Below are 26,243 nucleotides of genomic sequence, written 5' to 3' on the forward strand. Positions count from 1 at the left end.
TCGTAAATTAGTATTGATTTGCATGGATACCTGGTCAGTTCCTAATGGGCTGTGCTCTTTGTGTGGGAGAATCAGTGAGTCATTCAGTAGTGGCTAGCTGTAGCCTACACAAAATACAAGTCCTAAAATAATTATAGCTAATGTAGTCCATGTGCGAGAGGCCTGTGGTTTTGGAACCATAAATCCTAGATTCTGCCTGCACCCACTGGGTGTATGCGGTTCAGCTGGTAGTTGTGTTATTGTGCCTCTGGGATTGTTGTCATACATATAGGCTATGAGCTAATTAAGTCTGTAGTTACTGGAGTGACATGCACAAAATCCACATGGAGCATTAACTAGACATCGGGGACAAATGCAGGTCCGGTTGGTGCAGTAGGTGTTGCTGTTTTTTCCCCTTCCACAATAAGACTCATTATGCAAATCTCTAGCTTCATTTCTCAGGCCTTTCTAAATCAGCCTGTATGCCAGTGCTAGTCTTCGCTGCTTTAGGGTTTAGAAACCAACTCGATAGCCAGTGCTGTGCGCGCAACCCTGGATGTGTACTCTCCAGTCTAGTTACAGATAATTTTCCTTAACACCTGATCTCTGGTCACACAACAAGTAAAAGTTCAATATTCTTTTGACACATTTGGAAAATAATTCAAAATAAATTTCAGGAAGTTCCTGGACACTTATTCCAGGCAGCATTCCAGCCATTATGCCCACACCAGACTATTGGGTCTGTATTGTCTCAGAATGCATTGAGCTAGCACTTCAAGGTCCCCTGTCTGTGGGCTGGTTTCATGCATTCTGTATGCTTAGAGGACCATGGGATCTATTTTCAAAGGGACAAATAGCAGTTAAGCACCCAACTCCTATTCGATGTCTAAATCTCCTCCTCCCCCCCCCCTTTTCTGTTGCACATAATTTGTGTTCTTTCAAGCCTGTTTTCACAAGTGCCCATTTAAACATCCAGAAACCAAACTCTGTCTTCAGATTGTGCCACTGATGCAACAGAACCAAAGGGTAATCCAACCCTTCTGAACGCTCGCTGCCCACCCAATAGAAATCAAAATAATAAGCAATGCTGAGAACAGAAAAATGCAAAAGTGGCTAAACTGTGTCAGCTGCGAGGAGAAGGAAGAAAGCCTTGGGAAAAATAAATGCAGAGACTGCTGTGCCTGCTGCCAGTTATAAATGTATTAATCAAAACCAATAAAAGCGTCGAACTTTTTGGCTGGCAGCAATGTGAAATAATATATGGCTTCTCTACTAAATCTCAGATTTGAAGAGAAGGAATTCTGGGGCAGAGAGATGCATTGCCTCTTGCCACATTATTAAAACCAGAGTGCAGGGCTTACTTCCTGTTTGCACCTAGTAAATCCATGTGCTTCATGCCAACAAATTCACATCCTTTTCTGTCCAAAAGAGAGAGACAGAGAGAGAGAGGCCTGCATTAATGGATATTTCTCAATGGCTAGAATAAGGTTGAGATTAAAGGAACAATGTGCACGTATCCACAGTTATTTGCACTTGCAAATGGGAGTTTAGGTGACCAATTTCTGAGCTGCACACACTAGGGCAGACTTTTGCACATACGCCTTTCACTTTTCCGCCACCTTTTCTCCAAGGAGCTTGTCGCACTTTACAGCCATTGATGACGCCTTACAACCCAGCTAGGAGATTAGCAAGTGTTGTTTTCCCCATAGGAAGAGTGAAGTGGAAGGAGTCACCTAAGCTTGCATTCCTAGATGGTCGCACAGTAGGGGCCACAAGCCAGGGGTCATAGCTCCCTATTTTGACTGCCAAGTGAAGTTTCCCAATAGGTGCACGTGCACACACGCTATTGCACCCGTTGCAGTCTCCTTCCAGCGTTGGGCCCTAACCGCACTACTCTTCAATACTGGGATCCCAAATGTTTTAATAGAGAATAGACATCAGCCTTTAAGGATTCTCTGCTTTCAGAAATGCTAAAAGATCTAACCTGTAGTGCTGAGTAAAGGGACTTGTCCAGTGGGTTACTTTAAGCAGCGGCCTCTGGTATTTTCTATTGAAATGGGGATTTGTTTCATATTGCAAGAAGGATCCCTGTCCAAAATAGTGCCTCAAGGTTCTGCCGGACTTTAGGAGCCAAGCCTTTGGGAATAAATATGCCAGGGCTTGGAAAAACACTGGGGAAGAGTTGCATTCAAAATGGAAAATATGAGAATAATTGGAATTTGAACAATAGAATCATTAGGTACTGTAAGTTGGGGGTGGCAGGCTGCATGGAATCAGAGAACACACCGAGAGCATATAGGCGTAAAGTACAGGTGGTGATGATTCGCTTTGGAAATCAGACAGGGTACTCCCGGTGATCCTAGGGACGCAGATTGTATTTGGCTAAGAGGGAGTTTGGATAGTTGAGAGGGAAGGAGTGGCAGGGCAGGATGCCCTCTGCAGCTCCTGTGTCACGGCTCGGCTCGGCTCCACTCCCTCGCTCCTTTGCCCCTGTCCTGGTTATTGTAGGTGCAAGGTGCAGGTGGGCGGCTGTGGTCCTGGTACAGCAGAGAGAGAGACACACAGACCCGTCTAGGACTCTGCTCTGCCATGACTGCAGCCTTCCCTGCACCTTATGCCTGCAGGAGTTGGGTGTGTCTCTCGCTGCCCCCAGTCTCTGCCCCACTATCCAAACCTCTGCATAACCCAAACCCTCTCTTGTCTTCAAGGCTGGGGCCTCGGCTAATGCAGAGGTTTGGATAATGGGGTTTTGGAAAATCATGAGCATCCCGAATCTGATTCCTGCTTTTGTGTTTTCTCCTGACCAGTTCAACACGCAGACGGGGAAAGGCCATCCGAACCAATTGCACCTGGATATCTTTGTAGTTAAAATGCTCAGCTTTGATCTAGACCCACTAATCTAGGCCCAATCTTTTGTTGTCATTGTGTTACAATAGTGACTAGAGATGCCAACCAAGATCAGGGCCCTGCTGTACAAAACCGTAGTGAGAGACAGTCCCTGCCCGGAAGAGTTAGCAGTCTAAATAGACAAAGCATGAAAGAAAGTGAGCGTGATTTTCCCATTTGCAGAAGGCGAAGTGGGGCAGACAGGTTAGCTGAGTAACTGATGGGCCAGTCTGGGACAGGGCTGGGAAGAGAACCCAGATCTCCAGAGTCAGTGCGGTGCCATAGCCAGATGACCAGCTGGTCTTCCTCCATGCAACGAAGGAAAAGCTGGTAGCTTGGTAAGCCAGGCCTGGGACTGCCACATGGTTAACGGTGGACACGTGAGAGCAGAAGAAGATCAGTAGGATGCTGAGGCCAGCATCATTGGTGGAACTGAGGGGGATGCAATAAGAGGAGGCCAGAGATGCAGCTTCCAGCCTTGCTTATTTAAGAGCTGTGGCTGTGATGGACTGTAATGTAAACGAATGTCTGCAGTGCTTCAGTCATAGGCTGGTGTAATTCCACAGGAGAAGGATGGTGTGTAGCTGGAGAACAATGCTGTACCACAGGATTTACCCTTTGAGTGCTCTGTCAGTATATGCCTCGTACAAATTACTCTGTTTCAAAGCTATAATTATGGTAATAGCCCCAATGGCTGTCTAGTGCAGCCATAAAATGTTTCCATCTGCCTGTATGCTCCAGGCCCCAGAGCACAGATCATTATCACAAAAACCAAAGCAAGTGCAGTTGGAGGCTTACCAAGCACAGTGTCTGACTAGCAGTGAGGCTTAAGAGAGAACGGGTCCCTGAATTGCTCTGGGAATATGCACTGCTTTCAGATGATCTCACATGCCCCAGGACTAACACAGTATTACACTGGTGTAAAAGCTACATAGTTGAAACTCTGACTCTGTTAGAGTAACGTTACTGAGCAGGCCAGGCCACAGAAGCCAGGGACAGCAGAATCTCTGTCTTTAATCCACCTCTGTGCACTTTTACATCATGCACTGTGAGATGGGCAAGATCACCCATTCTTTGTCCTTAAATGCTGAAGAGTGGGTTTAAGGTACTTAGGCCTTAAACTGCCCAACATTTAAAATCTTACATACAGTGCAGCAAGGGCCCATGGCCCATGTGTACAGCGGTCAGGCCCGAGGTTCATAAACCCAATAATGGATGAAGTCCTTGATACTGAACTCCCATGAACTTCCAAGGGCTGCTCCCGTTACCGACGGGCTGTAGGAGCTGGCAGAACTACTTCGGCCATGTTGACCGTTACCGGGTCGTGTTCTGATTGGGCTTCCTGCTGCTGCTCTGCCTTGGTACAGTTTTTGAAATCAAATGCTGAAGGAGTGACACTGCTCAGTGTGTAGCAAAGTGATTTGCTAGCTGTGGTCAAGGCACCCCTTCCCACCTAGAGTTTACTGTGCTTTGGCTCTGCTGCTCCTAATAGACAGAGTGGGTAGTTTTGAACCATTCATGGTTTTGTTACTTTGCAGTGACTGTCGCTAGTTTATTGCTAGTTCTCCCAATCATTGTCTATGCCAGCCCACTGCTAGTTCTGCTGTTGGCTTCATTTCTGCTTTCACTGAGAGCAGCACAGATACTGTTGACCAGCCTGGATCTGGCATTTGATTGTTCTCGCCTCTTTTTATAAAAACTGAATTACAGGGTGGAAACTGCCTGAAATCTGATTATTTGTGTGGTTGAAGGAAGCAGAGAGAGAGGATGGTCCAGTGGTCAGGGTGCTAGCCTGGAAATCGGGTGACCTGGGTGCAATTGCCTGCCCTGTGTGAACTTTGGCAAGTCTTTTAGGCCCAGATTCTCAGTGGAAGTTAAGCACCTAAATAGTTTGAGGGTCTAGATCCTAGGCTGTGGGTGCCGCAGTGCAGACTACGGGGATGTGAACTGTGGAGCACGAAGGGTTGTGCTGTGACTGCCCCCTGTGGCTGGCATGAACTAAAAGGTACCTAGTTCACATTAACTCGTCCTCTTTGTCGAACAGGACCGTGTTAACGTGAATGACGTACCTTGAAGCTTGTGCTAGCACTGTCCACGCGGGGCATTCTGCATTTCCCAAACCCTTCCACTGCATTTTAGCACAGTGTAGACGAGCCTCTAGTCTCACTTGGTCGGTTTCTCCGTTTGCAAAATGGGGATCCTATCTCACAGGGTTGTTGATGACTGTATTAAAGACGGTGAGGTGCTCAGATAAACAGTAATAGAGGCTATTTAAGTACCTTAGATAGGAGGTAATTCTGCATGAAGGCACTCAATAATCAGCAAGATAAAGTTTGTGTATGTAGCCCTACTAAAAGGTTGTCTGTGGAGTAACTAAAAATGTAACATCTGCTCATTGCTAGTCCATGACAACATAGGAAGCAGTTTTTCCTCTTCTCTTTCAGATTGTTTGCAGGTGTTGTCCCTCGAATGACAGCGATCAGTCTGGGAGGATTCATCTTTCTTGGGACATATGACAAAACTCGCAGCTTGCTGCTCTGACTTGGAATGGAGGTTCCTGTGAATCACAGCAAAGAGCCAAAGCTCTGCTGTTCTCCAGAAAGAATATACTCATAAAAGTACGAATGCTTGTTCTCAGGCTTCTTCATATGGCTGAGGAGCTGGTCAACAGCCTAAACTTGTATTTTCACAATAAAAAAAGGTCCTTAAATAATCCAATTTCCCTACCTTAAAATTTCCCAGCATGGAAAGCAGTGAAGTCATAGAGAGACTTGTGCCAAAAAAGTAACATGTGGGGGTAAACAGCTAATTACAGCAGCTGCAAACAGCGTTATCAGAACTCATGCAAGAAAAATGTTTTATAAACCAAAAGAACATGGTTTGAGCAACAGAAATGGAATAAAATGAATTTTCACTATTTAGAGACACCTGATCCTCAGCATCAGGGCTGTTTTTAGTTCAGTGGAAGAGTTTACATAGCTGCAATCAGCAGGCGTCTAAAGACTGCAGAAAGTATTCTTAGTTGGGAGGCTTCTGGGAAAAAATAATGCCCATTTGTTTCCGATTTGAGCCATATTTTGAAAGTTTATCCCACCGTTTATACCTGCAAGTGCATAGCAAGCTCTGTTACTTGGTAACCAGTTTGGGTTGTTTTTTTTTTTTTAATTAGATTCAGATTTCTCCAGTAAAAGTACAATGCTGTATTATTTTACAGGTAGCCAGTCCAACAATGTTGCCTGTGAAAAGAAATGCAGCTCTTGCCTTTTTTTTCTTTCTTTGCCTCTCCAAAGCTGAGGTAGATCTGGATTTGTAGTAGTGAAGCACAGAACAGGAGAGGTCTGGCTGCAGAATGCAAGTGACAAATAGAAACAAACAGGTTCTTCTCCTTGATGAAATGGCAGATTGAGCATATAGTTCTGATGGGTGATGGTAGCATGTTCTCAGACTCTACTTAAATTCTTCCTTTAGCATAAAGATGCTTTAGTTAAAATCAGTTAGTGGAATATATGCAGGGCCAAAAATGAAATATTAACTGCTTGGCAAAAAGCCACTATTTCTGTTGATAATTATAATGGAGCTGAAAGTCCAAGATTTTGAAAATTTAAATAAAAACCAAACAAAAAACCCTGCCAAATTTACAGCAGCCTCTTGGCTTAATATAGCTCTTTAGAGGTATAACTAGGAACCTGAAACTACCGTTCAGTTGAATGAAGGCACTTCCACAATAAGGTTTTGTAGAAGCACTGAGCAGTGAGGCCTGGCATCCTAATAAAATATATGCAAATTTAATTAATAGAGCTAATACAGAGCCAAATTAAGCTATGCAGTAACACCAGCAGCTTGGTCTGTATCATAGAATATCAGGGTTGGAAGGGACCTCAGGAGGTCATCTAGTCCAACCCCCTGCACAAAGCAGGACCGATCCCCAACTAAATCATCCCAGCCAGGGCTTTGTCAAGCCTGACTTTAAAAACTTCTAAGGAAGGAGATTCCACCACCTCCCTAGGTAATAACGCATTCCAGTGTTTCACCACCCTCCTAGTGAAAAAGCTTTTCCTAATATCCAACCTAAACCTCCCCCACTGCAACTTGAGACCATTACTCCTTGTTCTGTCATCTGCTACCCCTGAGAACAGTCTAGATCCATCCTCTTTGGAACCCCCTTTTCAGGTAGTTGAAAGCAGCTATCAAATCCCCCCTCATTCTTCTCTTCTGCCGACTAAACAATCCCAGTTCCCTCAGCCTCTCCTCATAACTCGTGTGTTCCAGTCCCCTAATCATTTGTTGCCCTCCGCTGGATGTTTTCCCATTTTTTCACATCCTTCTTGTAGTGTGGGGCCCAAAACTGGACACAGTACTCCACATGAGGCCTCACCAGTGTCGAATAGAGGGGAACGATCACGTCCCTCGATCTGCTGGCAATGCCCCTACTTATACAGCCCAAAATGCCATTGGCCTTCTTGGCAACAAGGGCACACTGTTGACTCATATCCAGCTTCTTGTCCACTGTCACCCCTAGGTCCTTTTCTGCAGAACTGCTGCTGAGCCATTCGGTTCCTAGTCTGTAGCTGTGCATTGGGTTCTTCCGTCCTAAGTGCAGGACTCTGCACTTGTCCTTGTTGAACCTCCTCAGCTTTCTTGCAGAGAAATCTCCCAAACCAGGGAGTCTGATTTTTATTTTTTGCTGCACTGATAACAGCAAAGACAAGTGGAAAAATTAAGGCAGGGTGTGAGGGTTTGATGTGGAGGATTTTGGTGTGTCCAACAGTTACACCTACACGAGCAAGAATGGTGGGAGTCCAGCACAAATTCTCCAGTCTTGGTGTATAATGTACACTTGTGTCTAATGCAACCAGCTCTGGGGAGGTAAGGCCGCAGCTGTGAAACTGCACAGCAACATTATATAAAGGTTTTAGACCAGGAAGAGAATACAGTGTCTGATTGAAACAACAGGACATTTTGGTAAGAAGAAGAAAACTGCCAATATTCCAGAGCTAACACTACTTCTGTAGAATCTCATTTAATTTTGTGTTAATTTTCAGGTTCTTCCTCCTGGAACCAATCCCTAGTCTCTTTTCCAGGGCACGTACTACAGAATAGTGTGTTTTCCCCCGAAGAAAACCCTGTCACTGTTAAGCAAATACATGGTGCTGGATCTTTAGTGACTGCTAGTTAACTGTGCGGGTTCAGAGAAACTGGCTGCCTTTATGCAGGATACTGAAATTTAGCACTTGCTCAGAGAACAGTAGGAAAACTTGCAGAGCAAAAGGGACAAATTCTTAAAAACTGGAATTTCTGCCCACGCTCATCCCTAGGGAGATCTTAGTCCCAAATTGGCTGGCTGATTGCGCTAGCTGCCATGATGCTGTAACAATACTCTAAGCCTCTTGTAGCCCAACCTGTGAGTGCAATCTAGTTAATGACATTACACAATGTACTTTTCTGCATTGTACTGTTGATCCCTTTTTTTTTTGATGGGGGGGAGGATTTAGAATTCATTCGGAAAAGCTAGCTACCAGCTCGAAGCTCTTTAGGGGCCTGTGTTTTGTTTGCTTTTCAACAAGTAACAAGTAAGGTGGATATTGGAGGAGTTATTATCAGAACAGGACTCAAATTTCTCTTGGGTCTGTGTTTTGCGCTTTTGAAACATCAGTTCTGGAATCAGCCTTTTCTTATACATATTTTACTGCAAACAAAATGAAGAATGGAAGTCTAGACTTCTGTAATGACAATGGTCACACGTGCCTCTTTCATAGGCCCAGCCCAAGACGATGTTAAAATATACAGAGTGAGTATAACAGTAATTTAGAGTGAAATACATGACAAGGCTGTGGTGCCTATCCCAAAACCAAGCACTCAAAACCCAGGCAATTCCGAGTTAAGATTAACTATACAAGATATCCGAACAGGTTAAGGTCTGGCTACACAAAGATGCTTAACGCTGCTCTGTAGTGATGCCCTGTACTAACCATAGTTACAATCCATGCACGAAGGAGTTCGAAAGTCTTTAAAAATCTGGACCAAAATTTCTTCATATATTGTCCCTCCTGCTGTGTGCCTGTCTCTCGCACTGGATCCAATGGAAACTTGAAAGTGCTTTCACAATGGAGGAACCTCTCCACTGGCCGGCCGGTCTCTCTTCCTTCTCCCCACGGTTCTTGCTGTGGACCACAGTCTACGATGAAGGCCCATGAAAATCCATTGGTGCTGCTGCGTGCACCGAGACAGGTCCAGCTCTTTCCCCTGACATACCAGTGATCATGCTGCTGCAGCCCCTGGTTTCTGAGGGTCGATCTCAGGGTTTCTGATGCGACCCTGCGCTGAGTGGAAGAATTGAGCGGGGCTGATATAGGGGCTACTTACTCTGCAGGTAAGCCGCAATGAAAGGTGGAGCATGCGGTATACGCCATTTACCACGCAACAGACTTTCTAGGACAGCATCCCACCTAATGGCCCAACGCTTCTTTCAGTGACTGGCTGGCTCTGTACAGTGAGCCACCGGAATCAAAGTCAGTCCCCAAGGTACCAAACGGAGGCCATCTGTGGCTTGGGCACAGTTGGATAGGGCAGCTATGAGGGAGGAGAGAGGAGGCCTTGGTAGAATTCTCTCTAGTAGAATACTATTCATCACACCCTGCTGAAGGAGAAACTTTCTGTGATGAATAACGGGGAAAGAGACCATTCAGCCTTAAAAGACAAAAAAGGTCTTCAATGACAGCCTGTGCACAAGATATAATTGCGATTTAACTGTATGTAAAGTTTGAAAAGTTCGTATCAGTCAATAATTGAGGGCCAAAAAAAAGTTGTCTGACACTAGACACTAAATTCCTTAAAGACAACATTTTTATTTTATATTTTCAGAGAACACTCTTGTTTCAAAGAGCTGTATTTTTGGAGAGGCTACACTTAAAAAAACCAAACCCAAATCACACACACCAAAGATTGAATACTTGCTTGAAATGGAAAATTAAGCTCATCCTTAACTCTGAAACTGAAGCCTCCATAATAGGTAGTGATGGTGTTACGAGTGGAACTAAGGAAGGTTGAAGGTGTTCAAAAATGTAGTCCATCTGGCTTTGGCTCCAATGGAGACGTGTAGGCAACTGTTATTTTTTATATTGGAAATTTACTTCATATGAATTCTTCACTGTGTATCTCAGCTACAGTTCCCAACTTTACCATGCTAGGGTCATATTTCCAGTACCCAATGTTGGTTTACCCTACAGAATTCTCTGTCTATTGAATGCAATTTGACAAATGGGTGTTTTGAAATGGTTACGTCCCGATATTAACACATTTTCATTAGAAACAGAGACGCATGTAAGCAACTGCTTGGGTTTTATTTTTTTCAGCTGAAACTCTGAAAAGCTCACTCCCAACAAAAAAGCTGTAATATTATAAATGAACCTTTATTAAAGACACTTCAATGCCATTTGTTAGACACTTCAATATTTAACGGTTTTTTCAACATACAATATTGTACCAAATTTTCTAATAAATAACTTTGTACACAAAAGTAATACTTCCTCTTTCACATTGCCTCTCAGAAGCAGCAGATTCACATATTTAGTGGAAGTAACATGAAACAGTTAACGTTATTAAAAATACATTATTTTCAAATGTTAATGTGGCAAATGTGCTTAATATTTGCAACGGTGATGACATTTCTGCCAGCAAAATTGGTCAATCAAGTCATTCGCATCTTCCTTGTGTATGTCCCACTCATATCCCACTGTTTTCACTTTCAGAGTTAGTTCTAAAGCATATTTTTCTCAGTTCATGGGACAAATACATGTTGGTTTATTTATTTACTATCGTTCGTCCATCTCTTTCACTTTTGATTTGCTGAAGAGTTAAAAGTTGGCACTCAACATAATTCGTCACCTGCCACAAAGTGCAAATGTGTCTACAGTTAGAAACTGGTCTAGAAAGGTAGCTGGCTAAATTATGCCTTGCTTCATAAAAGCCAGGGTCAGTGATAATTTACAGTGAAATGTGTTTTAGGCTACCACTCAAAGGACTGAGAAATCAGATTATTAAGGGTGGCAGTCTTTTAATGAAAGTGGAGCTTGGGATAATATGGGTGGGTCTCTTGGGCCCTCATTTAGAAAAGTAATAGGTCTTTAGTATTGTTCGGAACACAGCTGCTTTTCTGAATCAAGGCCTTGATAAAGGTCTCACTGCCCTGACTTCTGACACCTGCTGTGAGCTACCGTAGTGATGTGAGCAGGATTTCCACCAGACCCTGCTCTGATGAAACTGGCCTTTAGTTGCTTCTAAGAAAAAGAAAAAAACAAACAGAAAAGAACCAACCTTTCCCCAGAGTAGTCATCACCAAAGTCTAGTAAACTTGTATTAGCAGAACTGAAAACAAACCAACCCATCCATCCACAGATACCAACAGAAGCAGCTGTTCTAAAAATAAAAAGCTTCAGACTGAAGTTATAAATGACAGAGCCATTTGACCAGTTTGTTTGTTTTTTTTTAATTCATGGATGAACTTAAAGACCCTGCACTAACGTGGCACTCGTCCCTTTAAACCAGGAAGGCCACCTACCAACATATACTCTTGCTTCTAAATCCGTATATTTCCGACTAGCTCGGAACTGCGGCACGAAGGGGTAATCATGGTCCTGAGGTCAACGTTCACAGACAAGGCGATAGCCATTACTGTCTGTGCGTGCACACCGACGTGGCGTGCTGCAGCTCAGGGGATCTATGTGCAGCAAAGAGACGACTTAATACAGTGCCATAGGGAAAATGGGTCATGTGTCTCAGGCATAGTCTGCACACAGCCTGTATAATGGTAATTTAGGGGTGTGATTTTTATTACTGGGACAATAATACAGCTACAAGCCCACTATGGATGCAGTTATACTTCTATAAAGTTGTCTGATACTCGTGTGACTTACTTCCCTTTCCATACAGGAATAAGCTGTGTTCACATAATTACCTTTAGAGCAGGATGACAGCATTCACACTGGGAAGGGTAGAACCGCTTTAACTATACTGCTATAGTTACAATGGTATGAGGCCATTAAGTTTGTGACAGGTGCAAAAAGAAAAAACAAACCCACCCCCTACTGCATGTATTTTTGTTGTTAGCAATGATTTTAGCTTTCCTTTTTGCAAGTGTGCACAGTAGTTGAATTAAACTTTATGCCTCTGTGCTGCTCTGCTGAATTGACAGACGGACTATCCCAGCTAATATTTAACCTTAGCTCTGAAGGGGAATGAATTTAAGTTCTTCCATAAAGAAAAAAAAAGGTTGCTATGTACTACTTTTTCTTTTGTCGTAATTGCTTGGCTCTCCCTCTACGCTCCATTTAGCGTTTCTTGGAAATAATTTAAGATCTCAGTTTAAACCTGCTAAGTGCAATCAATTTCCAGGGGGAGGGGATTTGTGCTAAATAACCCAACCAATGCTTGATCTAAAGGAATTTCCATAGCAAAGCTGGACAATTCCTTTGAAACAGCCTGGGTTTTTAAAGGTCTGCTTATGCATTAAGGCACCAGAATTCTCTCTCTCGAAAAATTTAACAGCAACCTGATACTGAAAACAATATTGCCAAAAGTTTGTAAAGTTTCACTCAGTTTTCCATGCACTAAAGATTAAAATAGCCTCTGTAAAAGATAGATATTTATATTTATATATAATATGAAAACTCTTATGTACAACTGTATCAAATACTTTTCTTTTCTCTACACAACTGTCCCTTGCATTTATGTGCTTCATATGCAAGTTAACTTTTGAACTAGTAATACTTCTCATTGAAGTTTTAAACTACGTACAGACAGACCGGTGACGCTCGAGTAGGAATTTGTTCCCCACACAAGCTTGTTTCTCATACCTCATTTGTTTTCCTTTTCCTTGGAGAGGCTGTCAGTTCAAGAGTTGAGGTAGAAGGAAGTAGCCTAAGTATTCTGTGCAAAAAATTAAGGTCAATAGTAGGTTTGTTCATTTGCACACGGCAGTTTTTCCCCTCTCAGTCCGTTGATCTTATGGGTGGCTTAAACTCATGAGTGGAGTTCTGTAATTTGGGTGGGTATCCATTGGAAAGAAGCGTTTGTTTTGCTTCAGCCTCACCCTGTATATCCAGTGATGTTGGTGAAATTTCAGGAGTCCCTTTTAGCTGCTTCACGGAGTCTTCTGAAGGTGAAGCTTTTAAGTTAAGCTTGCTGTGCTCTGAAGCATTTGCCAAAGGTTGTGAAGAGCCTGTTAGAAAGTAAGGATAGTACAATGCTCAGAACGCCACCATTACCGCAATGCGTATAATAAATAATAATAATTCAAACCCAACCACTAAATAGGAGACGTTTAATACTAAAGATTACTAAAGCTTTATAAAAGCAAGGCATGGCTATGAGAGGAAACAGGACATTAATCTGAACGGTGTAGGGAAAGAGACCCAAGCAAAATGTGTACCTTGTCTGTCCACGTGCAGTGGTTGATTCGTGCAGGACGACGGTGGCATTCTGTCATGGTTGCTGGGATACAGAGTACTAGCGGTGTCCATTCTCTGACTGTTGTCAATCCCAGTGCACTGTGGAGGGTGAAGAGGGTTGCTGCCTCTGCTCTTGCTCCTACTTGCTTCTTTTCTGCTGAATGCATTTTGAGGTGCGTTATCCATAGTCTTAGCTGGCTGAGAATAGTATTCAGGATCCTTGGGGTAAATGTTGACATTCATGCTATCTGTACTTCCGCTACAGTCAGTGCACACAACTGGCAGGCTGTACCCTTTGTGGAGGGCGAGAAAAGGCAATAACTGAAGTTAAATACAGCCAGTTTGAAGCCGTCATCACAGCATCATGCAAGTTGGAGATGGACAAGACGTCTCAGGCCACCCCTCTGCCACATGGGAGTCACCTGAACAATATATTCTTCTTTGGTATTCTACAAATCTAGTTAACGCCTGCCTTTTGCAGAACGTTAGATTTCCCAGTATCCCTAACGGTTGTTGAAACGACTGGGTCTGCCTCCTTTATCCCACTCCACACATTTATTTCTATTGCAAGTAGAAAGACACCTTACAGGTGTTACGTATTTATCCTCACCACCATTTCCTGCTTTGTGGCTGACCAGACAGGGCAGAAAAAGAAGGTGGAATTCTGCGGTAGCTGTTGCTGAAAAGGAGTATGTTGCCTTTTGAGTGTCATCGTTTTTAAAGGGACATTGTCAATTTAAATCACATTTCTATCTGAAAATATTTTGCTTAGAGGAGGAAGTCTGTTTTTCCCACCAGTTTATTTTATCTGCACTCGGTCAGTTAGCTGGGTTTCACTATTTCCCCCTAGAGAATCAGTCAGTTTCCCAGGTGGTCTGAGGGGCTCTTATATACAGCACGATGAGAGAGCAAATCTTTTTTAAAAAAACAGGAAACTGTGATTGGAAAACCACACACGCTGGCAAAGAGACCAAGGAGCAGGTGTAGTGCCCAAAACTACTTTTAACTTGATTTTTGAACTTCTGATTATTTTCAAGTGGACAGTCCCTTTATGATGCCTCTGATGAAAATGTCTAACCCCTTCAGTTTGAAACAGCTCTTAAATATTAGGAATGGCTTAAAAACAACCACTCAAGCTGCAGTGATGCTGATCAGAGTCAAAAGTTTTCCCTTTTCTGGCTGTGCTTTAAGCTCAAACTACTGTGATGAAGAAATAAGCAAGAGAAAAATGAACTTGCCGTATCCGCATCTGAGAATCACTCTTGGCATTTTTTTAGGTAACATTTCTTCTCAGTCTTAATAACACCGACTCTCAAATGATTTCTGATCTGTACTAACATGAAATGTCTTTGCAGATTAATGTGTTTTGTACCTGTCTTATCTGGAACAAGCATTCCATCGGCTGCGTCTTCGGTTTTCCAAGCGTCTTTATTATATCCTACACATAGCTTTGGCTGTCTACAAGCTACAGTGGGAGCTTCAACATCTGGACTTCTTCCAGCATCAGTATGACACATACCTATAACAAAAGAACCAGCTGGCTAAAGATTACAACCATCTGCTCTTTCAGTCGAAACATTCAGTCATTTATCGTACTGTAAAAACAGAATTATACACTGTTTCCATTGTAATCCCTTATGCTGAGTCAATTTTTCAAGGAACTAATGCTTTATAGACTAATGATCATCTTAATCCTGAAATTTAAACTTTCTGCCCTAACATGTTGTCTTTTAAAATATTGTATGATGTTGGCATTTAATTTGTAAGCCTGAAGGCAGGGTTTTGCCATGCCAGTGGATTTTGTATTAGAATTTAGTTGTCAGTAATTCCAGAGCCATAGAACTAGACCAATATTGGCAAAACCCATTCTTCCAGGCCTGATGAATTAGTAGTCACTAAAGGAATCTGTTTTGATGAGTGATATTACTGGGAAAGGTGTTTCTTCTATGTCTGCAAAGTGAGAGGCATGTGGAATCTCCTTCCTTAGAAGTTTTTTAAGGTCAGGCTTGACAAAGCCCTGGCTGGGCTGATTTAGTTGGGGATCGGTCCTGCTTTGAGCAGGGGGTTGGACTAGATGACCTCCTGAGGTCCCTTCCAACCCTGATATTCTATGATTCCCTGCCTGTGTCCCCAATACAGTGTAGTAGCTAGGTGTATGGATCTTGCAAACAGCTCACAATAAGAGCAGAAGACACTAATTTTTTTTGGTTAGTCCTCGTCACGCCAAGAGTGGCTACAGCTTTTTAAATGTTAGAATCCAATTCCTACCATTGTTCTCTATGTGCCCGTTAGGCTGTTGGCTGTTCTCAACTCTGATGACCACTTCCTGTCTGTCAGAAAGAGTCCCCTGGGAAGACAGGTAGCTTGGCACATCAGGTGGTACAATGGTCTCATCTGCAACAAGAGGTAAAGACAAATGTGAACCTCCCGTACTTCTACACAAGGAGTTACGCTGTCAAAAATGACTTAGGAGCAGAAGTGCCACTGACTTTCATGGAGACTCGGGCCACCCTTTTCAGACGTGACCAGTGACTTTGGACGTCTACGTTGTTGGGTGACATCTTAAAGCAGCCTTGTCCTTCAGAACACACTGAGCAGCCGCCCCCTCAGGGCCCCCTTTAAGGTGGCACTAGTTGAGTGCCTCAAAATTTAGGCATCGCCAATCCCTAGGGCCTTGTGAAAATCTTGGTCTTCTGATAATAGAAGGTGGATTCCTAAGTTATTTAGGAGACTGATCCAACCGCTTTCATAACCGTGTGAATAGAGAAGACTGCGGCCTGCATGCTTTCTATGGTCAAACTGAGCAAGCAGTTACAGCCTCCGTGTCTGCCAGGATTCCTCCGGTCAGTCGGAGGGGAATGTGCAGAATAATAAATGTTGCTTTCTGAATTTTTAGTAAGGGTTGTCAGTGGCTCGGTAGCAACAGACTCCCTTTGTACCAGGCCCCGCCTCATGAAAACACCAGGCCGAAAGTAAACTTCAAAACTGAAGAAGAATGATAACGACTGGCCAGGGGGCTGCTGCTTGGGGAGTCAGCTTCAGCCTGATTTTACTTCAGCCACTCTGATAAATATGCAATTGCCTTCACGTTATGCTGGCTCATCACCCCAGCACAAAGCAAATGTTTTTTTTTGGTTTTTTGTTTGTTTGTTTTTTGCGGGGGGGGGGGGACGGGACGGGGGGACTGCTACTTTCTCTCCATTGCAAGTGTCCTATTAAAATTACTGCTATCTGAACTTAAGAGGAGTATCTCCATGTTTTAAGACATTTACTATTTACCACAGCAGCTGGCCTTGTTTTTTGAACAGCCTTCACCCAGACAGCAGCCCCAGGGCTAGATCCTGGGTCACTGGGCGAGGTTCAGCTCTTAGACTTCTATCCCTAGCCAGTCCCGTCACCCTCCCCCACCACAAGCTATGCCAAATGTAAACTCAATTCTATGCGGCCCGGAACCCCTCCTTTTCCAGAACTGACCCTGTAACGAACTGACCAGACACCATTCACAAAGGGGAAGAGAGAAGCTCTGCAATGTCTCGAGATTAAAAAAAAAAAAATTCAGTGTCAGAGGGTCCTGCAGAAAAGACTGCATTTAGAGCATGCAAATTACATTCCATCCAAACCTTCCCTTCCGCCATGGCTTTGAAAGCCCCATACGTACTGCACCTGTTTCCTGAGAAGATTAAAGGGATATAGTGGAGGGCATCAAATCCCAGGAAGGGATCAGACTGAACCAGTGCTGCTGAGCACCCCAGAGTCCAGGAAGCTGGTCCAACAGGCCAAACGGGTGCTTACACTGACTATTCCTCCTGACCTCAGTACAGCCCATCCTCAAGCGATCAACCCAATGCCATGAGTTTGGCACCAGGGTGGCATTTTTAGAAGGCCGCTAGGCACCAGAAAACTTCCTCTAGAAGACATTGCACTTTACTGCTGGAGGTATCTCACTGCAAGAGTTCTATGTGGGCGGGTGGAGGGGTCAGTACCCAGGGTGGAAAAAGGGTTTCCTGTATCACAAATGAGGCCTGGTTAACCCAGATTGCAACACTGCTTCCGACAGTGGCCAGAGAAAACCTGTCAGGCTCTGAATCAGGAGAGGCTGTCTGCGCCTGGATGGGAGAGAATTTGATGAGCCAGGCAAGCCATAAATCAAAGCACTGAACATTCTGCAACAGCAAGTGACAGCCAGTGCAGCTGGGTGCAGCTTCCTGAACAGAGGCAGATGATACGGGGAATCAAATCACTGAGATAAGCCTTTTAAGTAGGAGTTATGGCTGGCTGGTTCAGCTGTTCAGCCGCAGCAGAATGTTCTGGCACGCAAAGGTTTCCGCTGGCCCAAGTGCCCTTAGCCAGGGTTGGAGCGTACCTGTGTTGGTGACGCTGTATTCTTCACTCTTCTTTCTGGTCTGGTAGATGATGCACACCCAGACCAAAGACGTCAGCACAATGCTGCACACCACTGCAATGGTGATTATCCCCACTGTCATCCTGTCCTTCCTGCAGCCAAGGGATTGCAAGATGCTTACGTGGCTGTGCGCACGCTCCGTTCCGAGGGTATTGGACATTTCACAGGTGTATTTCCCAGCATCCTCCAGCACAACATTCCGAACGATCAGCAGCTGGTTGCCAGGGGTGAAATGATGCCTGTCAGTCACTACCAGGGGCTGGTCGTCTTTCAGCCAGGTGATACGTGGAGGTGGGCTTCCCGTTGCTTTGCACTGAAGGGCCACTGTTTCACCTACAGACACTACATGGTCTTCCAGTGGATGGATCAAGGACGGCGTCTCTACAGGGGTTTAAGTACAGATATTAAGTTTCTAGGGGCGTTGAGATGACTCAGATCATCTAGAGTTAGCAAACCAACAGACGTTTCTGAAAACACAATTAGCAAAGTTCTAGAAATTGGCTAAACAATACAGGGTCTTGTATGCCAGCTTCCCCAGGGACACCCCACTGCAAACCAATGTCTAACTGGCATAATCTGGGCCTTTACTATCAGTTCTGCTTTAGTTTTCTTTCCATATCCTACACAAGAAACCCATGCCCCAGGCTAATCATCTCCCACTTTGGAGGAGGAATAACAGCTGTCACATACCAATAACTTGTAGGGCAAGGAGGCAGAGTTTAGTTTCCTCCTGCATATTTCTCCTTGGCAGGGGAGGCAAATAGCATGGCCTAACGGGTTTCTCCTATAGAAGAAGGGTGACTTCCAACAGAAACTGGACTCATTTTCTCAGGTATCTGGGTCCTTTCGTAGTTCCCATAAGTTACTGGCGTCGCTCCAACCCCATTGTCCCATGAGTAGGTCTATGGCTTCTGACGACTCAAGCATTCCCTTCTAAAATCCATTTTGGAAACTCAAAATGGTTCCTTTGCCTGCACTGCCCGGATCCCCAAGGAAGCAAAGCTTCTTACCTAGTACCGTCAGGGTGGCGTTGGCCAGCACGGAGCCCGCGGAGTTCTGCGCCGTGCAGCTATAAACGCCCATGTCCTCTATCTTCACATCCATGATGAAGAAGACGTCATCGTCTGGCATGACGTGCATGCGTCGCTCTCGGGCTGCTGGGAAGTCAGTGCCTCCGTCCTTCTGCCAAGCAATTTGTGGGATGGGGAAGCCATTGGCCGCACATTCCAGCCGTGCTGTCGTCCCTGTCCGGCTGGTGATGTCATGGGGGGTTTTGATAAATGAAGGCAACACTGTGAAGGGAAAAGGGGCGGGGGGGTAGAGTGACAAACAGCCTTAGGGAAACTAAACCAGCCTTCCTGATGCCTGAGAACCCCCCCGTTAAACTAATTTCAAATGCTTCTGGGATCAGTCTTCAGGGTATGAAACAAATAAAAACCATCCTCCCTCTAAAGGGAAATGTTATTCGATATGTTCCCTCTTTCTAGCCCTTTCAGACTTTCATTCCTGCTGGCAGAGACCCTGCGGGAACGGCTGAAACCAATGGGATGACGCCTGTGTTTAGCGATGACTCGCATGCTTGGAGTTAGGCATGTGCGTGGCCAGAACGGGGTCAGCATAGCCAGAGAGGTGTGTGCCTGTAATACGGGGCCTCCCAACACACCGTGGGATACGTATGGCTGGATGACCTTTTTACCGACAAGAAAAGAATTTGAACCCAGCCTGGCGCTCACCGTTAACAGTGAGCCGGGCCTTGTTTGAGTAGGTGGAGCCAAAGTGGTTGGTGATGATGCACTGGTAGCGCCCCTCGTGGGCGAAGGTGACGTGCCGCAGGTGCAGGATGGTGGTGTACTCCATCACCTCGCCGTTCTTGGCCCGCGCATGGGCAAAGTTCTCGATCTCGGCGTTGTGCAGGATCTCGTTGTCCTTCTTCCAGGCAAATGTCATAGGGGAGCTGCTGCTGCTTGCGGCCGAGCAGGTGAAGCGGATATCCTTGCCGAGAACGGCCATGGTTGTCTCCGGCTGAATAATAATCTGGGGTTTGGGGAAATCGTCTGAAAAACAATGACAGCGGTTCAGCCCCGAACTCGGACGCTATGACCACTGTTCCCGGTCACAATTCTTGCCGTTTTCACCTACAAAATTATTTTAGCAGCTGATGCAGAGCAAGTCTAAATTTAATTAACCATGAGTCTATTTAGCTTGAGGAACTGACATTTTTGCACATCTGCCTTTATGTACCTTAATGGGAAGATGAACTCTCTCTATGCAACAGAGTTTGTAGGGGCAGGCCCCATGTTTTCAGAGTGTATGCATGCAGTGCCTAGCGCAATGAGGCGCTGGTCCACTGACTGGGGCCCAGGTGCTACCAGAATACTTACACCACTCATGTACAAAGCATCACTTCAAACAATAAGAGCAAATCTGAAGTTCAACTTCAAGAGTAAGTTGCAGCCCCTAAATTTCTCCTCTAAACCACCCCTCCCTCAAACTCTTGCGTTAACCTGAAGCGGAGGGTGAAAAGGATTAAAGTCACTGTTACAACTGACAAGCACTCACTAGCAGCAGCATGATGGTACAAGATGTCTATGAACAGCAGCTGTATTTGCCTGTCACCCTTCTAAAGCGGAGGCCTGCATGTGCACCCCTCTGCTCAGGGCAACTGTTGCTTTTAGCAGAGTTCCAAGCAGTTTCGTTTATTAGATTTCGACAAACAGCGTAACTGAATATTGGAGTAATGTTTAAACAAACAGCGATGCCTCTGGAACTGGGAAAGACCGGTGGCTGATGGCTTGGCAGCCATCGGAGATGCAAAGCTGTCCTTACATTAGAAAGGTTGATTTTGCAACTTTGTGATGACTTGCCGTGGGGACAGAGCATTTGAAAATGTGTCTCCTTTTCTTTAGGACTGAAATAACAACCCCACCAAGCCCATTTGGAGGCAGGCCATCTCAGCTCTGATGCCCTGTACGTTAAGTGTATGTGTATATTTGTGCTCATCTCAGGTGTGGCTGGAACGTGGGGTGAACTTTCATCAGTGAGACATACAAGTTATGCTTTCAACTGAGGAAAGGGAACTTTCAAAAGTTACTCTGCTCTTCATAAATTATCACTGTAAAAAAGTAAGACTAAAATCCACATGGTTAACAGGACAAACCGCACAGAGAGGTTCCAAAACCTAGGCCCCATTTAGTTTCAAAGGAGGAAAGCATGAGCAATCGTGACTTTGGCCCAGTCTCCTACCACAGGTTTCGGTTGATCACTTTTAATTGTTCCCGATTAAAAGCTAGGTTGTGTGTGTGTGTTCAGCTGTTCTGCATTTGCCAGGCTGGTTTTCAGCCATACTTGGCCATAACAGCAGCGAGCAGTTGGATGAAAGGAAAGCAGTAGTTCTGATCCAAGCAAATAAAAATTAATCACAAACACACAAATGCAAATTTTAGCAATTGGCTGTTTCAGATTTAATGGATAAAACAGCCATAAAAAGAGCTTATATTTAAAGACCCCCCGCCCCTCCACAATTTTTTTAAAACCTTTTGTTCTTACGATTGAGGGGGTGGCAATGGGGGGGAGCGGGGAAATCCCAAACCCAACAACTGAAGCTCACAGTGCTATCACTCTGTGTGCAAATTCACAGCTGAAACCCTGCCCATATTAGCTCTCTAGGACCAGAGCTGTCTTCCTATAACAGAGCAGCTGGATTTATAACTGAACCAACTGTTAGTCCCCTTTGATTTAATACTCAGAGTGCCTTGTAAAGGGATACACTAGATGCAACCAATGTGATGTGTGGTTTTGGTGGGAAATAAATTGTAGCCAGTGACTAATTTTTAAAATGTAGGCTTGGGTTGGCTTTGATGACACAAAACCCCCACCAACCCTGGCACAATCACACAATCTAGCAGTAAAAGGAAATTTTGGCCAAAACAAGACCTGCCGTTCACACAGCCTCACACCCAGACCCCACTTACCACACACAAAACTTTCTGTGGGCACGGCAAAAATGCTCTTGCTCTTGAGCGACTCGGGATGGGCGCAGGTGGCTACCACAAAGGGCTGCTGCTCCTTCTCGGCTAACCAGTGCGGCAACCATTTCAGCTGGCAATCGCACAGGAAGCTGTCGCTGTTTATGTGGCTGGAGGGAAACAGAAACGAAAGCGCCCGCTTGTGACCCTTGCGAGAGAAACACTGCAAAGTTCAGAGCCCTTTAAAATCACTCGGCGGGCCTCCCTTTCCCTCAGCACGAGCAAAAAGGGAGAAGATGGCTGTTGTGCTAAATACATCACACTTGTATAGCACCTTTCCTCTCCCTCCCGCCCCCAAAAAATCTCCTAACGCTTTATGAACATTAATTAACCCTTGCAACAACCCTGAGAGGCTGGCAAGTGGTGATTTACATTTAGGTAAACCGAGGCAGAGAGATCTCAATGGAAGCGAGGAGCCAAAATACCCTTGAGGATCTGGACCTGAGTAATCTACCAAGGAGGCATGTATCGGGGCAGAGTCAGGCACGGAACCCAGGAATCCTGAACTCCTCTTGTATAATTACTACACATGTGCCTTCTCTGCCCACCATTGTCTCGAAAGTCTTTATCGGGATTGTCTGCAAGGTTCAATCGCTGAATGTCGAAAGCGTTCTGTGAAGCTCTCTACTTACAGCGGTTAATAACCTACTTAGCCAATGCTAATCTTTAGTGCATTTCCGATGCAGCCCAAGCCAACAGGTCTCTCTCCCTCCTTCTGTTTGTGCACTTATTTGTTTGTGCACCAGGGGGTCAGAAGGCACGCGCTCAGCTCAGTGAATTCTGTTTGTTGGTTAACTACTGATACACAGGGGGAGGGGAGGGCCAACAAATCACTGGTTTTGTATACGGCCAACAAAAACAGTGAGTAATTCAAATAACAAAAAATTCTCAGCATCCTACTGGGAACTTAGTGGCTGCTGTTAAGAAGAAATCTTAGAATTCAGAAGATACTTCACCTGTGTAACTAGCAGATGGCCATCAAAGATGGGGCATAAGCTCACAAGACACAATAACTTCAAATGCTGCACAACTCCTTTAGTAATGCCAGGCCTGGGTTTTACGTGCTGTAAGGTGTGAGATGTTCTCTACATAATTTTTAAAACACTCCAGGCCAAATTCTCTGCTGGTTTAACTTATCACAGCCCTAAGGCTAATGGTGCTCTCAAAATGTACATCAGCAGAGAATTTGGCCTTTGTGTTGGTTTAGGAACCTCTTACAAAGCACCACGTAGACAAGTGACCATTTAAAGTTCCATCTCTACAGCATATCGTAAAACAGCGATTTTTAGGCCAAGGCATTTCTGTGAAACTTCACTATCAGCAAAGCAGCGATACAGGTTTGACTGTAAGGAGTAGCACCAAAGGTCAAGCAGAGGTTGTGAACCACACATTAACTATACAGCGACTGGGGGGCAGGATCTGAGATCATCGAATATTACAGCTTAACCTTTAGAACGCTGTGAGATGACGATATGCATCTGTGTGTATGTGTATATAACAAGAGAGAGCCCTGGCACTGAGAAAAACTAGCAGTTCTGATAACACAGCCACATTTTTACAGCTGACACTAGATGATGTACATCTCAAATCCACTGAAACGTCAGCACTGTGTGCAGACCCTAAACATAGGTATACCGGAAATTACATTCCTGGCCACCAGGAATTAAATAGCTCACAGAGCACTGTGTAAGAACAAGAGATTTGCTTAACAGAACTGGATTTTCTGAGCGGAGATGGATAATTGCACACATGCTACCCACGGTTACTCTGATCTAATTTCACTCTCTACTAAGTGTGAGATGTGTCGGGACATCTGCTCAAGTGTAAAAATAACCTGTAGGGAAGGTTGAGAGAGAAGGGGGAATTGTTTCCAATGGCATGTTATACATGTGACCAGTATGGTACTACTCACAAACAGGAGGAGAAAGATTAGTGCAGACTTAATGGTATGTACGGTCCAAATACTTACATCTGCTTCAGGTTCTTCATCTTAGCAAAAGCCTCTGGTTGGACAGACCTGATTGCATTGTCCCTGAGGTTCCTGCAGAACAAAATCAGAGGCACTTTTGAAAAAAATTAATGCTCCAGTAACATCAAGAGACCAACATCTTTTCTCCAAGCTAAGTAAGTAATGGAACACACCTTTTATGGTATGCAAGCTCCATATTCAGGCAGTGCACAATGGTTTGTATTTGTATTATTGTGGATCTATACTAGATAAAACACTTGTTAACTCTGAGCTAAGGCTGCTAGACTGCACAGTTCGCCAATGCAAGCCACAAGAAGCAAAGAAACGAGCAACTCATTCAACGCCTCATCTCCACTTTACCATCTCAGCCTAGACTACCTCCACCAGTCACTGCTCACACATCTCCACCATCTTCTTGAGCACCCAGCAGGCAGCCTTGACTTCCAAGCAGGTTTATTGCTCATGGACCAAATCCTCAGCAGGTAGAAATCTGTGTTACTCCATAGCCTTGAAAACAGTTCTCCTGAATAAGAGGACTACATCTGTCTATGTGTTTAATTATAAATGTTCCAAAGGGACGTATATCTGAGAAGATATTAGAACACGTGTTTGGGGGGAACGTGGTTGTTTAGGTTTTCTAAAGCTAGTTTGAGCAAAAGGGGGTAAAAATTTCCAAAAAGGAGTATTTTTAAATGCTTCCCTCTGCAGAAGTTCATCAGTACTTTACTAAAAAAACCACTGGTCTTTGAAGGAGGATTATGCCAAAATTTGGACTCTAAACTCAGTCACTAAAGTGTGAAACAATAGGAGTTTAGTGCTGCTTTAAAGTGCAAATCTCAGTACAACTGCAACCAGAGAGTCATTACTGACCCCTCCAAAACACACTTGCGCCTCACTGTTTGTTTTGGTGCCAGGGGCCTAAGAGTCAACGTGATCAACATCCAATAAATCACACAGAGCAACAAAATATTTAAACCTGGCTAAATTCGTAAGCGGAAACTAAGGATGAATCACTGCTCGAGGCATCGGCCCTGGGAGGAGACGAGAAGAACTGCTTAGCTATAGCCAAACTGGTTTCCTGCAAACAGCTTGAAAAGTGGTTACACTGAATGAGAGGTTTTGTTTCTGTATCAGAAGCTCGTCATTTTCAACATGTCTCGTCACGGACTTTGGAGGAATGCTGAGTGGGGGAGCGATGGCCAGGTCTGAAACATGGCTTCGCTGCAAACAGCCTGCAGGGTAACCATGTTATGAGTTAAGGAGATATTTATCCCAATACAAATCAAAAAATTAAGGGCATGCAAATTTGCCATATGTTCTGTAACTTTGTTCCTGGCACAAAGAAAGGCCAAAGTTGAAGCTGACTTATAATGAGAAGGAAGCAGCTGGCCCCCACAAATGGACTGGCTTCTCAGTTTACAAAGACGCTATTAAATTGCTAGCAGACCTCCTCAGCCATTTTTGGCAGGCCTCGTTCCAAACGGCAAAGGATGGTGGGTTACTCACAGGTGCTCCAGGGCCTCCAGGCCTGAGAACGCTTTCTTGGCCACTGACTTGATCTTGTTTCCAAACAGAGTTCTGCAGTTTCCAAACATCCAGTGCCAGATAAACAGAAAGAAAAGGCAAAAGAAAAAACACAATTAGCGTGACTGTATCTGATAAAGTGTCCAGTGTAAGGCAGTGGAAATCTGAACTGCACAGAGATTAAGGGGCTGAAGCGTGCACTTCTTCCCCTCCTGAAATTAAATACTTTTATCTGTATTACAATTTAATAGTGATGACAGTATGAAACGGAATGCGCCCTATCACATCAAGAGGCAGGTCTACGATGGTACTTGGAAATTGGCTTGTTGAGTAACAGAAGGTCTCTTGTATTCTGCGATGGGCTGGTTGTGGACAGAATTAAGTGCAATGCCAGATTAACAAGGTACTGGACTATCGCTGCAACACCTTCCACTTCTGACCTTTAGTAGAAGAGAAATAATTTATTCACTGCTGTTTGTCCTATAGGACAAGCTGAACTTCAGCACACATACAGGAACTGCAAGATCTTTAAAGGGGGCAGGTCTCTTTATGCGTGTTTGTAAAGTGCCTAACACAAGAGGGTCCTGAACAGAACATCACTTGGTGAGCCCTGTCCAAAGGGACAATGAGTATGTTTTCAAACTTCCAGGGACGATCAGCCTTCCTGTAGATCAACATTCGGTGCTAATAAGCAGGACAGGATTTGTGTTCTTTGCAGAACACTGCCAATTATGATGCTCACAGCACAATCTGATATTTACAAAGTACCAATTTTCTATAAATATTCACAATTGGCAATTATCAGTAGGATATCAACAATTTCCACCCCACCATCAACCTCAGCCTGGACCAGTCCACACAAGAGATCCGCTTCCTGGACACTACAGTGCAAATAAGCAATGGTCACATAAACACCACCCTATACCGGAAACCTACTGACCGCTATACTTTCCTACATGCCTCCAGCTTTCATCCAGACCACATCACACGATCCATTGTCTACAGCCAAGCTC

At 44.5% G+C, this 26,243-nt stretch overlaps 2 protein-coding genes across 8 annotated transcripts in view; one reads left to right on the plus strand and one right to left on the minus strand.

Annotated features, from left to right (window-relative positions):
• Positions 1-5,578, plus strand: part of SLC25A26 (solute carrier family 25 member 26) — a 146,237-nt gene extending 140,659 nt beyond the window's left edge. For all 5 annotated transcript variants that reach the window (XM_084633463.1, XM_084633466.1, XM_084633465.1 and 2 more), the window contains one exon: positions 5,310-5,578. In XM_084633463.1, the coding sequence (XP_084489589.1) occupies positions 5,310-5,406 (97 nt within the window). In that variant the 3' untranslated portion in view covers positions 5,407-5,578. The remainder of the gene's footprint in view (positions 1-5,309) is intronic.
• Positions 5,579-10,255: 4,677 nt separating this feature from the next.
• LRIG1 (leucine rich repeats and immunoglobulin like domains 1) overlaps positions 10,256-26,243 on the minus strand; it is a 128,281-nt gene continuing 112,293 nt past the window's right edge. For 2 of the 3 annotated variants that reach the window (XM_084633462.1, XM_084633461.1), the window contains exons 10-19: positions 25,213-25,284; positions 23,707-23,778; positions 21,684-21,847; positions 19,446-19,766; positions 18,723-19,004; positions 17,674-18,093; positions 15,579-15,704; positions 14,683-14,829; positions 13,292-13,603; positions 10,256-13,081 (exon numbers count right to left, since the gene is read on the minus strand). In XM_084633462.1, coding sequence (XP_084489588.1) covers positions 12,852-13,081; positions 13,292-13,603; positions 14,683-14,829; positions 15,579-15,704; positions 17,674-18,093; positions 18,723-19,004; positions 19,446-19,766; positions 21,684-21,847; positions 23,707-23,778; positions 25,213-25,284 — 2,146 coding nt within the window. In that variant the 3' untranslated portion in view covers positions 10,256-12,851. The remainder of the gene's footprint in view (positions 13,082-13,291; positions 13,604-14,682; positions 14,830-15,578; positions 15,705-17,673; positions 18,094-18,722; positions 19,005-19,445; positions 19,767-21,683; positions 21,848-23,706; positions 23,779-25,212; positions 25,285-26,243) is intronic. The other variant, XR_014712343.1, reaches the window with a different exon arrangement.

The sequence above is a fragment of the Lepidochelys olivacea genome, assembly GCF_965140295.1.
Source record: "Lepidochelys olivacea isolate rLepOli2 genome assembly, chromosome: 7".
NCBI lineage: Eukaryota > Metazoa > Chordata > Testudines > Cheloniidae > Lepidochelys > Lepidochelys olivacea.